The following is an 18063-nucleotide window of genomic DNA, read 5'->3' on the forward strand; positions in this document are numbered from 1 at the left end:
CATGCCTTATTGTATCAAAAAGTGAATTTTATATCACTTGACATTTATGCACAACAGTTGAACACATTTTATTAAACTAAAATGTTTAGGCAGCATTCAGATGTGATGTGTATATTATTATGGAGAGTGATCCAGCTAATTTACTTCTTTATAAATATGATGGCTAGAGGTTTAAAAATATATCACGTTGACTAGAAAAATGAATAACATTTCACTCTGACCACAGACTTTGAGAGTTTCTATACGTTTCATCAAAGGCAATATTTTTGAAAGAAGGATTCATGAATTTGAGTAGAATTTTTCCCCAATTAAAGACTTGTCAGTTGATTCCTAAGGAATATAACAAGTGTATAACCTACCTCAAAATGGTTCTTCTTGGAGAAGTCAAATTTTAAGCTATGAATGACTTTTGAAAGTCAGCTGCCCCTCTCACACCCCCTTCGCCCCCTGAAAATTCCACCCATATCTCTGGCATCCTGGTTTAATAGTTTAAACAGACAAGTGTAACTGAAAGATTATTAATTACGTTCTTTAATCTCTATTCTTATGCTAATAAATTCAGTGTATTCAATGTATTGCAAATGGGTCTATACTCTATTTGTAAATGAAAGGTGATTTAGGGCAACAAGGGAAGAAAAAGCAAAAAGACTCATTAAGTTTGGTACATAGGAAATGATGTTGCAATACCTAAGAAAGTTCGCTGGCCATTGTCACAGTTGAAAAGTCATTCCAAGTTAAAACAAAAATAAAACAAAACCGAACTTCCCCCCAACATTTAACCATTAAACTCAGAATTATAAGGTAGAGTTTGATTAAAGATTTTGCACTTTATCACATCTGATAATCAGACCAGTTTAGAACAAGCTCTACACTACACTTCATAGACTTGGCCTCAAAATAAATTACTTTTCTCTATGCGATTCCAAGTCGATTACCCACAAATCAACATCACAAAACATTTTAAGGCACCACACAAGACAAAGGATCAGAGGGATTTTTAGTATTTAGTTATACAGGAGAGTATACCTGATAGTCCAAAATGCTGAATCCTAAACCATTTTTGTCTTTCTCCAGCTGAATAACCTTCACATCCGGAGACCATAACGCTAATTCCCCTTCTTCCTCAGGATTAATGTCTTCCTCAGGTTTCACCTGAAAAATAAAAGCTCTAGTTCAAATACTATTCTTCCAGTTCTTTACAAACACCGTTCCCTAAATATTTTGATCATTAATGGCTCACACGTGCCCTAAAATATGGCCTTTTATGGAATTACAATTTCATTGAACATTATGCATCCAGTTTTCTCCAACTTGCTGCCTCAGATACTCTCCTGGGACTCCACCTACATGTTTTGAGCATCGGTGCCCTACCTGGCATAAAAATACCCATGTATTAGTCAAATTAGTTGTTATATAATATTACTAACCTGTTACATGTTGATGAACTTCATCTGTCCCATTAGATGCATAAAGGAAAAATAAATATCTTAGCATAAAAGATTTAACCACAAACAGCCAAGAAAAAGAGCAGGCGATTAGGCACATCTGATCCTTGTGACATTAAACATGTGAACAAAAAATTCTTACATTGTAACTACACAAACAGTATCTAATTAAAAAAAAAAAAAAAGCGGTTTCTTTCACAATTTTTGAGCTAAGGTGTAAAAGACAGAGGTATAGTTACCCAATTTTGTTGGGTTAGGACAGCTTCATAAACACATCTTCCAAAAGGGCATCTTTTGTTGTCTAACTTAAAATGCGTGTTTTAACATCACTGGTATTTTATCAATACAAACTTTACCAAGTATCAATGTGTGATGTCCCAAGAAACCCATTGAAACCTTATACCATTACCTTTGCACTGATTTAACCTTATTTCTTTGGACAAATATGCCTGTTTCACAGAGCACTGCCAGGAGGCAAATGTAAGTTTTTCTTCCACACACTGTTCCTTGATACTTTTGACAAAAAGAAGCAGAATAATTGTGAGATTGCTCTAAGGAGAAGGCAACCTCTCTTCTCTCAGTATCACCTTATGGCAAAGATGTGCAACTGAAGGATGCACATGGAAAATGTTCAGTAAAACACAACCACAAAAAAACCCACAGTGCAACAAGTTCTATTGCAACAGAAAGGGCCTTTTCCAAAAAGGTGTAATACTGTACACCTTATTCTTCCATGAAACATCCACAGTTCTTGTTTAACTCTCCCCCTTAGAGGAAATTAGATCAGAAAATATCAGAAAGACAAGAAGTCAAGGTGTAAATACTTTTTATAAATAGGAACAACCATTACAAGTGTCAAGCTTTAGTCTGAGACTTTAAAGCTTCTGCAATGGAAAGAAACATTAAGTTTGTTTTTTTTTTTCCAGTTCTATAAAAACCTGCTCAGAACATGGAAGCAATCAGCTAATGGGGGCAAGGATGTGATTTAGGGTAATTCAGAGCTTTCACTCACCTATTAAGTGTAAGAATGATGAATGGGATGTACATAGTCAGCATGCTCAGTGATTTACCTACCTTGTATTTATAGTACAATGAAGTTTCTCATGGCCAACCTGTATAAACTGTAGCAAAAGTACCAGTGTTGCAAACATGAACTGTCTTTCACTGAAACACCAGCTGTCCCTTACGAGCCCAAAGTGAATGGAAAAGGCAGCTTTATATGACAATTTAATACAAAACTGCCTCATATAGCTACACATTTTAGGAAATGTTATTTAAGACTGAAAAGCGGTCTGGATGGAACAGCCAAAGGGAAACAGAAACACTGTCTTTAGAAAGCTAAATCACTTTCTCAGAAATATATGCAGCTTTCTCAAAAAGTCACTGTCGAATATAGTTGAATGACATGAGGAGTTTACCTTTTGTTCTGGAGGGGGAACTCCCAGGGCGGGCTCATCCACAAGAGACTCGCTGCCATCGTCAAAAAGCCGCCGGCAGCAAACCAGCGTAAACGGGGGTGGCACTTCCTTCAGAAAAGTGATCGCCTCACGGCGTGATTTGCCATACAGCTGAACACCGTTGACCTACACAGAAAGGGAAATGCACATCCACACTACGATAATTAAAAGGATATCAACCAGATTATTTTTTTTTTATACGTCTTTCCCCAGATGAATGTAGAAGTCTAATTTTACCGAGGGATTCTGGCAAAGCTTGCATAGTTTTATTAGCATATGCTTCTGAAGCATACATGTGTTACTGTAAGATTTAAACTTCATCTGTAAGATCTTGTGACTACTGCTACATCATGTCTCTGCTCTCTTTACCCTCCTCTAACTGGTTTTCTGCTCATGACTTCTCCTGGCCTAAATCTTTCCCAGGATTATTATCTCATTCTCACCTGCAGTTTTGTTGTGGATTTTTTTTAGCATTAGGCTTATGTGTTTGAAGTTAAAAGAATATTAATTTCCAAAAATATTTTAAAAGTAGATTTTGAGCTCTAATCAAAACCTTGAAGACAGAACTAGTGCAGCTTTGTCTGTTGTTTAAAAAGCAACAAAATGGTTGCAACTGAAATAGATCCTACAGAAAACATGCAAGAATGTTTATATAGTAAGAAAGCAAGCGATTACAGTAAGCAATTAATTGGAAATCCCTGACAAGGGTCAAAGCTTATCATCCCATAAGCTTTAGATCCTGAGTGACAATAGAAGACTATAAGGCCATTGTTAACAGACATTTTAAATCACAGACTTAAAAGAAAAAAAAGGCAGATGGATACATAATAATGCTACTTTCAATCGGGATTCTGCAGTTATGCTTCATGAGGAAACTAAAACTACAGTGATTCATCCTCATCAATCTGCAATATCTTGAGGGTACACAGTCTGTAGATACAAGGACAGCAGAATGCCAGTAGGTGTCCAAGAAGTGACCATCATCCACAGCGATGAGCAGCACAGCCACAAAAGAGCAGGGGTTTCACGCAATTCATGCTACGGACTGAATCCCAACAGTACGTCTATTTCAGGGCTTTTTCAGGCTCTCTGAAGTCCATTCTCATGATCTAATGCCCAAAGTCAGTTTAGGAACCCAGAACGCATCATCCGAGTCCACTAAAGAACATGAACCACAGCACAAGTGGAGACAATTGGAGATTCTCTTCAATACTTCACACCCAAACTGCAATGCTAATGCAGATGAACACCCATCTGATCCCAGAAAATATAGCACATAAATATACAACATACACACCTCTGTACCTGCGGACTTGAGGCAAAGCCTCACCAAGTACTTCCCAGATTTCCATGTTCTTTAGAGGAACTCAATCTTGTGCAAACCTCCCCACAATCTCACTGTAACCACCATTTTCTTTCTGCTCACCACTTTCCCCCCCACACACCCCTTTCCCTTGTGCTTTTTACAGTATAAATATAGCTCATACTGCTGGGAAACACAGAGTTCCCTCTCACACTATATCCCAGCCAAGGAGGAAAATTGAGAGCAGCGTAACTGGCCTCCAAAGCCATAAGACAAACAGCTACGGCTTTTTCGGCAAGAATTACAGCAACCACTGAGCTATCAGGCTCCTCCATTAGTTAATTATTTAAGCAGAAGTATCTACGCATAAGGATTTTTTAAATGCGTTGAGAGCGGCAGCGTGATGGGAAGTTCCCAGCAAACCTCAGCATACTGGGATTGATGGGGCAGACCCAGGGGGTCCCATTTCTGCTTTTGCAGCCGCCAAAAATCAGCACACAAGGTGCCCTACAGCCCATTCATTCACCACACCGCCCCAGTTACTTGTGCCATCAAATGGGAGTGAGGGAAATTCTATAACAAACCTAGAAGGACACAAGGAAGCAATTTACTCTTAAAAAAGAACACAATGAAATTAACTAAAATTAGGGGAAGAGTAAAAGAAAATACCACACTTTCTATCATAATTCAAACACATCATTAAAAATAATCAACGTTCAACCTCGCTATATATTAAAGAAAAATTCCTTGCTGATCACTTTTTAATCCCAACAGTATCAGGCCTAGGTAGAGCTGCTTGTTTAGGGAATGGAGTTGTCACTTTTTCCATTGCAAACCCCTGCTTAAGGGGATTTATAACTTGGCTGCAAAAACATACTCTGGGTTCAAGCTGGCATATATAGCTTTAGCCCTCAAGCACATTTTTATTTTGTTGGGGTTTTTTTTCCAGCTACAGAGCAGAAATAAATTTATGCACACTAGGTCTGGACATATCTGTGAACTTAATTGTAAGTACACAGTAATAAGTAAAACTTAAGTATATACAATTAAAGTTTCCTAAGTTACTCTACAGCACTATCATTGCTTTTTGTATACAACTTTTTGTTTAGTGGCCAAGGAATTTAAACAACAATTCCAGCATTCCATTACTCCTTCCTTTGGGAATCAAAATGTCTTCCATTAAGCAATAACTGAAGAAATTGTTTTAGGTCTTAGTGATATCAGTATGAATTTCTGATGTTAAAGGGTGAACAATGAGTAAAAGCAAGAGAGCTGTACACCTAACAAACTGATCTTTCAGAAAGCCTAATTCTGCTCCCAATGATGTCAATTAAATGTTCCACTAAAAAAAAAACTCAAATCGTCCACTAAAATTCATCCACTAAAAAAAAATAAATCAAATTTTAAATATTTCACAAAGAACAGCTATTCAATAGGAAATTGTCCTTTCACTTGTAGGCTGAGATACTGATAGATACACATACATCCACACACACTAAATGAGTATAATTTTAATTTTATCAAATAAATCTTCTTCCTGAGCAAATAGGTCAGGTCTGATTCTGATAACTTCAAAGCTGCCCCAATACCTCTTTATACATATTTAAAGAGGCTGATGTACCACTTCACATGGACAAAGGACTTTCAACACTCAACAAGTAAGTTATTAGGTGTAACAGGAACCACTACTTCAGGATGGTTGTAAATTTTTTAGTACTGACAAATATTAAGAAAGATTATCCACCACAAAAGCTAAGGCCAAATTGCTCAAAAGGCTGAGCTACAGGACTACAGATAGATACAAATACATTCAACACAAATGTTATCGCTGCACTTATAACTCTGCATAGTCATGTTAAAACATTTCAGAAAAAAAAAAGCATGAAATCACTAACAGGGCACAAGAATTTGACATTTTGCCCATAAAGGGAGGGAATGGAACAGTGAAAAACATGAATGTGACTTCCAAAGCACTACTACAACTGCTTCCACAACTCACTCCTGAATACCACTATTGCACACACAGCAGCCAAATTAGAATTTAATATAAGCATTTTTAAGAGGGCTAAACAAACAGGAAATTTATCAGTTCTATTTTTGGGGTGGGGGGAGTGGGGTTTTTTACCTCTAGAAGTTCATCCTCCACTTGCAGAAGACCAAGTGCTGCCGTTGGATCATCTGAAGCAATCGATGATATATAGTGATGTCCATCAAACGTGTCAAGCTCGACTCCTAATCTTAAAGTGTGGATGGGTAATAGCTGCCAAAAGATAAGTATGGCTGAGCACATATATACATCTTTATCTACCACAATATAAACACATTTAAGATTCAGTGGCCAAACAAATTAAACTAAAATTGCACAGTAAGATGATTAAGTCTTCATAGTGATATCATCTGCATTACAGCACAAGTGTCCACAATTTCACTATAGAAACCGTTAGCACAAACAAAACCAAACAACCTGCCCTTTAGGGGAAAAGGCAGTTTGAACTGTATTCTAAAATAATGCTATTATATTGGAAAAAATGTAAAGAAAAGGACCATCTGAAGTCTATCCTACCGAAAAGGTGAGTTTTCAACAAAACTGAAAGAAATTCCATAATCACCATGAAAAACTCATCACAAGAGTAGCTGTCTTACTCCTTAGAGAGCTACACTACTTTGAGGGAGAGAAAATATACCTGAAACATCCTCTGCAAATCACTAATAATACCACCATCCTTTGTTTCTGCAAGGTGAAATCTCTGATTTTTGTATTTGCCTTTTCCCAGTGGGCCACCTTAATTTGGAATTTTTCTCTAGGGAGTCTCCAACCACGAGTGTCTTAGGCCTGCTAAAATTATGAAGCCAAAGACAAAACTGATACACTACCCAGACCAGGCAGCAGAAATCATGGCAATGTGGGGAGAAGAGATGACCGGCAGTATCTGCTCCTTCAGCTCAGCCATTTTCTGGCTTTTTATTACTTAAGCTGAAACACTGAGTGCCCTTCTGGTTCCAAATTCATTCTGGATATTCAAGTAAAAGGAGCAATTAATGGATCCCCAACAGTCCCTCACAGCCATGTCTGACTATGAATTTTTGGCCTTTCTTCACCGAGACATCCCCACAAGTACACAAACACATCAACTCCATAAACCTCTTTTGCACAATACTAACATACATATCTTGAAAATCTCTCGAAACTCTTGGCAAAACTGAAATTCATTTCTGCTCAGACCATTTCAATTCAATATACCATGAAGGAAACCACGGTGTAAGTCATACCTTTGAGTACTTCTGGAGTTCCGAATCATCTGTAATGGGCATATCCACATTCACAACCTAAAAATTGTACATCATAACATTTTTCAATAGCAGGACATTAAAGACTTTACCAGAACTATGAATTCTGGCAAAAAAAAAGATGAACAAAACAAACTGTACTGAAACAAAGTCACATTGATGCAAAATAATTTAAAACAAATGCTGGAAAATCTTTCAGACACACAACATTTACATTTAGGAATGTGGTGATTATGCATTATTAGCAGACTCCAATATTATCCTATTCCCAAAGCCCAAGTGCCGATTTTAGTCAAGTTCAGTAATCCTGTATAAGCACAAAATGCCATTATGTTTGACACAAATACCCAAACTGACTTGCCAATCGGAATTTGAAGAGTACGATAGCTTAAGTTATTCCTTCAGGCTATAGCACAGCCATCTAACATCTAGACTAAACCATCCCCTTCTGCAGCATGTTCCTAAGATGGCTTGAAATACATGAGTTGAATTACCAAATTGGAATGCAAAGTGGATTAGTTAAAACAGTGACAAGAAATCCTGTCAGTTTTCTTCTTTTTTTTTAATATTAATAAAACAACTATGTTCGCCACCAGTTTTCTTGTAATGTTCTTCCTTAACATAATTTATCTGTAACCTTAGAAGGTAATTTACTCCAATTTTACACATAAGATGACATCCATGGTGTTCTATAGCCCAGGGATGGAGTTGGGGACACCGAAGCTGAATTTGTTTGGGAGGATTGCTACACTCATTAGATGTGGAAAATACAAAGCCCTGCAAAAAGTCAGGTAACTTTCAGCTCCTTTGAAAATTTCTAGTTTAACAAAGTATCTAGGAAACAACGCTAAGCCTCAACTTTTTGTTTTGGCTTATCTGAAGATAAATACTCCAGAGAGGACACTCAAACCCGCAGGCACCTTCAGGGTGACTTTCTAGGAGCTGTGTGGGAGGGTAACGCAAAACAGGGACAGAACCATCAGGCTGAAATCAAACCAAATGTTGTAATGGAACACAGCCAAGACTAGAGGTAGGTACAGGCGACAAGAACTGGAAGAACCAAAATAGAAAGACTTTCAAAAAAGGGGTGCCACAACAGTTTTCTTCTATTATTTAAAAGGAACAACCATTAACATTTTAACTCCTGCCATTTTACTGGCAGCAGCTGAAGAAGAACCAGAAAGGGCTGGTTTCACAAACTAAGCAGCTTTTTGTCCTCTGTGGGAACTGCAATGGTGCTAAGGGAAGCAATATCAGGCTGGTGAAATGTGAGGATGGGAATACCAAGCAACTGAAGTGGGCAGCCGAACAGATTTATTGCATCATGTACATAATCCTACACGAACTTCAGATCTTAAAGGAGTGCTAATGGAAAGAGGAGCCATGAGTTTCTCAAGGCAATTCTTAAAGCTACTTTAAATCTTCCAGTGGAGCGACTGGAACGATGGCTACTCCAAGTAGTAAAAATAAGTGTCTCTAAATCAACTGGACAAGCATTGCAAAGACAAACAGGGCATTTTCTTGGTGGCGGTGAGAATTTTTTAGGTCTTCGGAAAGAACGTCTTTTATCTGTACTCACTGGCTAACGCAGCACTGGATAGCAGTAGTGAATTACAATTTCAGTCAACTCCTTATGATGATTCATCAAAACAATATTTTTCTTGGCAATTATTTATTATGAGGTGAAGAAATATCTAATAGACACTGGCACCACAAAATTGCTCCACCACGAATTACTTCCTGTTTTCCCAGCACGTTTTAAAATCACTTTCATTTTTCTAATAAAATTCTAAGATACTTTGCAAAACACAGGAGCTCTATCCTGAGCCTTTTTTACCAAGTGCACAATAAAACAAATAGATCATAAATGAAATCATAAAAATGCCACATATTTTAAGTGGCTGCTATGATGCCAATTTAAAAGAACAGTTAACTTTCGTAAATCACTGTTCCTGTCTAGTATCTGTACAACAACAGTATCTATACAAACAGAATTAAAAAAAAAATACTCATTATAACACTCCTATATTTCAGCCTTGATGTTATGGGAAACAAAATTTGATGTTACTGATCTGTTCCATACACTAAATGATTCTATAAACAGCCTGTACTGCTAAGCTCACAGATCTGTAATTTAAAGAAATAACATACGTGAGTTTAGTTTATTGAAAGATAACATACCATAACTTCATACTCGGGTCCCAGCAGGTTTTCCCACTTGAATTTCAGCTCGTGTGCTGGAGGGAATGGGACTCTTCCTAAATATGAAAGTGAGCATTAAATTTAGAAGCATATTATACATTCAGAAGTACCTTTACTTCTAAATACGCCAATAAAAATTCAGTGTAAATAAAAGATTAGAGGGAATAATCCCAAAAAAGAAAGTGCATTAAGCCAAGTCTATCAAACAGCACAAATCAAAAATGTCTTTCTAAGGAAAACAATGCAAAATGTCAGCTACTGCTAACGTGTGATTTATTCAGCCAAGATGCAGAAGAGGTGACGCTTGCATTGATGAGATGCGAGTTCTGTACCATATAGTACTGTAAATAAATCATTCCTTCGGGCTGCAAAACAAATTTCACACAACTTCATAATTTGTTGCTATAAAAACGCCTGCCACTCCAGGGAGGCATCATCTCCCACCAAAATGAACCCCCTGAAGAAGCAAAACACCTGACAAGATATTGCTGTTATCGAGGGGCCGTGTCAGCACAATGCAGCCACAGACTTTATTTATACGTTTGGCAGGTAGAAAGTCTTGTCTAGTTTAATTAGGCCACTAAGTAACATGAGCTTTAATATAAGCTTCAGTTCTAAACCAGCCTTCCGTGGGAACTTGGCTATCTTGACATTTATATCTTTGCAGCTTTCTTACTTATGCAACCAGGGCAGTATTACATTCGTATAAGACAATTTGACAGAGCTAGACAGCATAAAATGACTGGCTGCCCTGCGTTTGACCTCGGCCAGGAGCTCAACGCACATATAAAGTTCCACGCAATGTATAACTGCTCAGAATCAAGCTCAAAAGCAAATCCCATCCAGCAGCTACAGCAGCAGCAACTGGGGTCTGAATTATCAAAAAGTGGTGGTTGATTGGTTTTTTTTACCCAAATGACGCTAATAGTTTGTCAGATGTCTAGACAAGGACAGACCACTTAATATCACTGATGTGTCGCACTGAGATTTAGAATGTAAATCACAACCTCAAATTTTGCACAGAAACCAGTGAGTAAAATAACTCAACAGGGGGATTTTGAAGACACCAAGAGAAGCTCAGAGCCCACCTACTAGCAAAAGCCAACACAAATGGAATGTCAAGCTGGTTTTGCTTTCAACACCTTCATAGACTGCAAAGATAAAACACGAGCTGTGCGATACAATCCTCATTACATCATTTTATAACTTCAAACACAAAGATTTGAGTTAACTTTTACAATAACATAACCCATCATTCTCTCTCCCACTTTCTGTCATGCCAGATAGCCAAATTCTGTCTGATCTGCACTAAGAAACCCCATTCTTCAGAGCCCAACAACTGAGGTTTCACTTGGAAATATCCAGAGCATCTTTAACCTACAGACTCAAGAAAATATAGATATTTAAGGATTCCTGCAATTCAGATAACTTTTCTGTCACCAAAAAGAAACTCCACCAAGAATAAAAACGTGGGTTTGTAAATACAGACCGCAGTGCTCTCTGAAATAAACTCTCTCCTTAAAAAAAAAAAAAGGGAAGACAAATTGTCCCAAAATTCTCAGCTGTGAGTTGAGAATTTCCTCCTCCATTCAAATTTGATTGAACTTTCTAAGAAGTCTTCTTCGCAAGCCTTGTAATCAAGCACAGGCTGATCACTCTCTTTTCTTCCCAACTGCAGCAAAACCAGAACACCGGTGCATTTCCTACTCCTATTTGCAGAAATACAAAGGGACAGAAATTCTTGTCTTTTTTTCCTGCTATTATGAAGTCATAAAATGAACACCCAGGCCCTAAGAACCTGCAATCCCCTGTGCAGCTCTATACAGATTTTAAGGTTCACCAGGAGTAACGAATCTTAGAGTTAAGCTCCAAGTTCAGCTCAGTAACTGTGAGCTGTGTTCAGTTGGCTGAATACAGATTTTTTTGTCACTTCCAAAATACATTATCAAAATCTATGAATTGTTCAGAGCAGGTGCTGACACCCATCTCCATTTGAAGTTTCCTCTTTTCTTTCTTTGGAACACACTTTGAAGTCTCTGCCTGTAACTTCCTCAGAACTGTGGAAATGTTGGCTGGAGGAATTTGGATTAAATATATTTGATTCCAGTGGTATCACTCAATTCACATAAAATGCTCCTTTTTCCCCAAACAACTTTTTCCACATGGCAGTTTCTTTCTAAAGTCTCTCTTCCAGTCAGATTTCTCATGACCTGAGATACATACCACATCTTCTAGAATGTACAAGGCCTCAGAAATGGAAACACTTTGCAGGGTCAGCTTTCACCAGCAACAATTTCCAATGTACTTAGTCTGTCCTTCTGCCTGCACTTCCATACAGTTTTCCACTCCTAATTAGGATTTATCCTTGACACTTGCTAAGTGTGTTGCAAAGATCATCCTTCCTTGTCAAAATTGCTGGCATCTTCAAAACAGGGATCTTTTCTTTTTGCAACTTCTTCCTCATCTCACCAACTTACTGTACAAGGATGTGGACTATGCTCCAGTGCACTTCATTAACACATCATCTTTATCTGCCCCACTGTTTGTTCCCCGCCCCCCACCCCGCTGCCTTTAAGCTCCTGACTAGCAGCATCATCACATCTTCGGCTTCGGAGTGGTGCTGTAAGGCAAAAGGAAGTAGTTCTGCCCAGTCTGCAGTCATGCATATGCAGCTGTTAAGTTAATTGTCTCTCCTCTGCTAGCAGAAAGTTTCAGGCCTCATGCTCTTTGCATCCTAAACCATGTTGCCTTTGTAGCAAAACTGCTTAAGCAGAGTCTTCCCTGGCCAGAATTACTATTTAATACCTCTCCAGGAAACACAATATCATAAGAATTTCACACAGCTGGGCTTAAAGGGAAGTAATACATATTTTATAAAACATACCTTTTACATTAAACTTCTAAAAGCATTTCCAGAGTTCAGTCAGAGCCTTAAATTAGCAGTATTTACTTTAGCACCATTATAATGAAGTGCCCATCACCATGTCCAAAATAAGCACCTACCTTTGGAATTTAAACCTGGCCATTAAATTCTATTTCAAGGTGAAATTTTATACACCATATTTCAGTACTAGTAAAATTTGCAACTAAGTATTTCAACTTTTTCACCGAGATACACACCCACATTTTATAGTCACATAAAGCTTTTGCAGACCCTTGTAACTCAAAGTGTTTTTTCACTATGAAAAAACCCATTTTAATCAAACAATGATACTTACTTACCATTGTGTTAAATGCTGCTGATTTACTACCCACCTTCAAAACCATGCCCACCGCATTATCCTGCTGACCCAGTGAGGACCAGCACCGCTGGATGGTACCACAGGCAGTATCCAACTGCACACACAGGATCTTCAGTGTTTGAATTCAGGTACCCCAAGACACACTGTGCATACAAACATGTTACCCTGTATTCTCCAGGGTAAGAGGAGCTTGGATACTGAAGAGAATAGAAAAATCTTGTAGTACACTTGCCACACAACGCACTAGAAGACAGAGGATAGACCACGCTGCAAGGAATCAACACTGGTCCCACAGCAGCTACAGATTCCAGGCAATAAAGTCCTTGCCAGACCCACGTGTACCTGCATCACATTCCGCAGAGCTCCAAGGAAGGGGATGACAAGATTTGGACAATACTAGAATTGAAGGGGAGCCACTCATATACACACAATTTGGTTACAAACTCTTTTGGAACTGAGAGCTTTGGAGTATTTATAGAGAGGCAGCAGATCCACATCAAAGCAGTTTGTGTCTGCTATGGAAAAGGCTCAGGAATACAGTTGGATCAAAGCTGATTACCGGCAGAATGGGGACCACTAAGGCCTATCTAGATAACACACCCTGAGACTAAAAGAGTTTATTAACTTCAAGCCAGGTAAAACAATTTAGTTCCCGGCATAAACTGATCCAGGCATTGGTATACCATATTTGCACAGCACTAGGTATTAGGTAACAAATGAATTGGAAAGTTCTCTTTGCATCAGGGCAGACACTGCAGCTTGTGACACAAGATAACCCAGTCATGAGTAGCCAGGAACTGACTACAGAAATACTGTTCACTTCAGTAGAAAGAAAAACCTGATACACTGGAAGTTCCACAGCAAAAAAGGACTGGGCAAGGGACACAGGACACCCTGGGTTGCTCTTTTCCAGCCCCTGTTATAACAAGTGTAAGTCCCCTTGGCTCTCCTACCCCTAAATACATCCTACTGCTAAGTCCTTAAGTTATTCATCCATTGTAACTACAAATCAATACATGTTTTTCCATTCATGCAGCTAAAACAATGCTTTGATAACCTCATGTCTCAGCTACTCAACCACCTCTGTTTTGGCTTCCTATTTCTGGGAACATGCAGAAGTCACAACAAAGGATGTCTGGTTATAAGGCTTGGACAGAAAACTACAACAGAATGGAATATGGGAACTGCTACATTTCTCTCGTTTCCAGGTTGTCTTTAATACTGACAGATCTCCCACAATCATAGCAACATTGTTATTCATTGACAGCCATAATTTAGAATGCTCTATTACATCTACATGTCTTATAAACCACAAGGCATAAGGATAATTTATGCTGACTTCAACACAAGCTGTAGAAATTCACCCAGAAGCTCCTGCAGAAGAGCTCAGAAATCTGCAGGGTAATTGAAGCGTGCCTTCTGGAAAGGCCTCCAACTTTGACTCAGAATTCAGTTAAAACCCAAAGCAACCCATGCCTTTGCGATCTGTCCCTGCACTCCATTGCCTTCGCCTGGAAAATGACCTACAAATGGAGACATGTCACCAGACACGATCCCCTGCCCCTGTTGCTGCAGCCACCTCTGATCCTTCAGCAAGCCCTGCTCAATCACCACTCCTGAGGCAGGAGGCTTCAGCTCAGGGCACATGTTGTAGGAGGCCAAGTGGATGAGCTCAGAAAGCGAATCTGAGGGAGTTGCTGCAGCACCAGAAGAAGAAACTGCAACTAATGGGCATCACGAGGATGTGCAGGAAACCAACAGAATATTCTGAAAAGACTCTGCAGATGCAGGATCCTGAGACTTGTGAGGGCAAGAAGATAGGTGTGACTGAGGTAAACACTGGATCAGGAAGTAAACATGAACTCCCAGGAGTTCCATCTCCTGATGCTGTTCACTGAGCAACCTGGATCAGGGCCCTGGCAGCAGAGGGGATGAACAAATCTTCTCTGTCAGGAGAAGACTGCAAGCAGGACACCTCAGGTCAGAGTAGGACCAGGGCTAGGAAGAGCGATCAGTGAGCTGGAGGTATTCAGCTCTACAGAGCTGATGAGATTCATTCCAGAGTACTGTAAAGGCTGCAGCTCCACTGTCTCTACCAAAAAAAAAAACCCAAAACAAAACACAGCAATCAAAGGGGGAATCAACAATGACTTGGAAAGGGTAAACTTTACGCAAGGAAGAAGATCCAGAGAATTATAGGCCAGTCAGTCTCACCTTTGGCCTCTTGGAATCCATTTCCAAAGACATAAATGGTAAGAAGGCAAATCAGGAGCAGTTGATATAGATTTGCCAAATAACTGACCAATCTGACTGCCAAGACAGCTCTGTGGATGAAGGGTGTACTACACCCCATCTTTACCAAAGCTTTTGACACCATTTACATCAGCATTCTCATTTGGAATCTGAAATAGCCTGGGTTTGATGATTGCTAGATGGGCTGAGAACTGGATGGACCACTGGGATCAAAGACAGCATTAACAAACAGCTTGACAGCCAGTTATGAGAGAAGGTCGGTAGCTACAGAGGCAAATATAATCCAGTGTTGTCACCAGCAACCTCCACAATGCCACAGAAGGCACCCTCCGCACACCTGTGGCCAGTGTACTTTGGGTATAGGGTAGGGTGGAAGAGTTAATAGAACCAACAGGTAGATCTTTAGTTCAGAGAGACCTGAATAAAAAGCATTACAGAGCAAATGCTAAAGATGGAGTAAGCCACAACAGTCCATCAGTAATGAAGATGGACTAAAGACAATTCCAAAGACTCAGAAGAGACACTGCAAGATATTCCATCCACCTGTTTTATGTAGACCCTGCTTCTTTTCATTTTGAAGATTGTCCTTCTGTTCTCTGTTTTCCTTATTCTTAGTGGCCAAACTTGTTTCAGTCCCTCCAGGGGACACAAAGGCTGGAACAGTTGGCTGCACTGTGAAAACAGATGAAAAATAATAAATCAGATGCTGCAAATTATATGAAGTACTAACACCATCTCACTAACCACTTTTTTTTTGCTACATAGGAGTTTTACACTCAATTTTCCTGAATCTCTTGTTTCTGTTTCTTTCCATTCCTCCTTAAATATCTAATTTTCTACAGTGTGCCCTTACAAAATCTAGGATCATGTGGTATCTAGTCCTAATCATTAACTTAGGTAACTCTAGATTGACTGAAAAATAAAATCAGTTGCTGAAAAAAAGAAAAATATTACCTCTATCGGAAGGTCTTTCTGAAGAAAGACCAGAAGGTTTCCTTCTAAGTAAGGTAAGGCGCACAATCTGTCCTGTGTTCCGCAATGTCTCCACCACTTCTTGGTTGGTATAATCCTGTATATTAACTCCATCAACCTAAACCAAGAAAATAATATCACATAATAGTAATTACACTACCTTCTTAGGCTGCACCAGACACTGTAAGCAACATTCGCATTATTTTGTGCAGAAATTATAGAATTATTCACCCAAGAGAGCAATATTTGCAAAACAATCTCATATCAGTTACATTTCACTAATTAGATTATATTTTCAAAATGTATTTCAAAAGAAAACATAACAGTAATTTCTTCTCTCTTCATGGGGCAGCCACAAAACAGAACTTAGGAATCTGACACAAGTGTGCACTGATTTTCCCCTTCATTTTTTTTGCTTACAAAAAGCAGCTTGAGGAGTATTGTGGATGAAGCTCCCCAGCAAGAGCAGCCAACCTCGAACTCTGTTCAGTTCATTATCACTGTTCGTTTTCTCATGGATTTCTAACATGCCCCACACAAGCCTATGCACATAACTGTTTGTATAATCCCCTCTGAATAGCCCGATTCGTACATTAATTCAGATGTTTTAATTTACACCCCAAATGCTCTGTTCACCTCACTGTTAGATCACGCATCAATAGGGGCTTCTCCTGCAGAACTGCAGATAAAAAGCATAAGGTTGTTTCAATTTTTGCTCAGAGGAGAAGCTGACTTTGGCAGGTCTGGCACAGCACACATTTTAAAAGTAATTTAAAATCATCTCTCTATAAATATTATCTCTTTAAACAAAAGGGCTGTGTAATTCATTCCTGCTTGTACTGTAAATGCAAAATTGGCTATTATTCAATTCACTGTTATTCAATCGTTTTAAGTTTTTCTACACATAAATCTTGGGGTTTTATAGCTGAATTGTGACTATTAACATTTTGATTGTACTCACACTATGCTACACAGTCATTAAGGACCATAAACAGCATGTCACATCTTGCAAAATCTTAACCATCCTCAAATCTCATTCAACTCAAACAGAAGCTAATGCTGCTCATCCTTACTTCAGGCCAAAAGCCAAGATTCTTCCCTCTGAAACATTTTAATCCAAATGCTTGCGTCTTTCATAGTTAACTACTATTTAGTACTCCTTTGAATATAAAAGAATATTTTAACCACAGCAAGGCAAAGCTCATTTCTGTTACAAATCTACCTAAACACATACAAACCACCAAATTATTTCCTCTGCAAAGTGGAGAAGGTTTAATTAATTTTAGAAAGTCCTCACTACATTGTTCTCTTTACACTGAGATATATAACAAAGTATTAGTTCTACAACAATATATAAACAGACTATTTTACTTACAGCAACAATTTTGTCATTAACATGAATTTGGCCATTGTGGTCAGCAGCACTACCAGGTATTATATTTTTCACGAAAATTCCTGAAGGTTCTGTTGGCAGGAGAGGAACAGAAAAGTCACTACGCTAACCTAATTTGTTTCTTTTCTAATGAAGATTTTTAATTACAGCCTTTTTCACACGCTGCTTCTGTCCACAAAGTTATGATTCTGTAAACCACCAACATTTGCACGTTACCACTCGCACATCTTGATGCAGAATGACTGAGGATCTCCTCAGGAAAAAACAGCATGAACACAAGTACATCTACGTTGACCTCAAAATTTTTTCCTTAACATGGCTCAGAAAAGGCCACCTCCTCCATGGATTCATCCTCATGCTTACCCAGGCTTTAAACCACAATCACTTAAATCCACACTGCATTTGATTTCAATAGGACTACCTAAGCTAAAAGTAAAGTATGTGCTTAAGTACTTTGATCAGGACTTCAATCATCATCTTACAGCGAAAGAATTTAGGACTTTAAATC

General features: G+C 38.7%; 1 protein-coding gene across 7 annotated transcripts in view; it reads right to left on the reverse strand.

Annotated features, from left to right (window-relative positions):
• The window catches only part of PATJ (PATJ crumbs cell polarity complex component), a 149032-nt gene that overhangs the window by 108662 nt on the left and 22307 nt on the right, over window positions 1–18063 (reverse strand). For all 7 annotated transcript variants that reach the window (XM_065070904.1, XM_065070899.1, XM_065070902.1 and 4 more), the window contains 8 exons: window positions 17538–17626; window positions 16145–16280; window positions 15734–15862; window positions 9675–9751; window positions 7476–7532; window positions 6331–6465; window positions 2864–3028; window positions 1027–1152 (listed from right to left, as the gene is read on the reverse strand). In XM_065070904.1, coding sequence (XP_064926976.1) covers window positions 1027–1152; window positions 2864–3028; window positions 6331–6465; window positions 7476–7532; window positions 9675–9751; window positions 15734–15862; window positions 16145–16280; window positions 17538–17626 — 914 coding nt within the window. The remainder of the gene's footprint in view (window positions 1–1026; window positions 1153–2863; window positions 3029–6330; window positions 6466–7475; window positions 7533–9674; window positions 9752–15733; window positions 15863–16144; window positions 16281–17537; window positions 17627–18063) is intronic.

Source organism: Columba livia, chromosome 8 (assembly GCF_036013475.1).
Source record: "Columba livia isolate bColLiv1 breed racing homer chromosome 8, bColLiv1.pat.W.v2, whole genome shotgun sequence".
In the NCBI taxonomy this organism is placed as follows: domain Eukaryota; kingdom Metazoa; phylum Chordata; class Aves; order Columbiformes; family Columbidae; genus Columba; species Columba livia.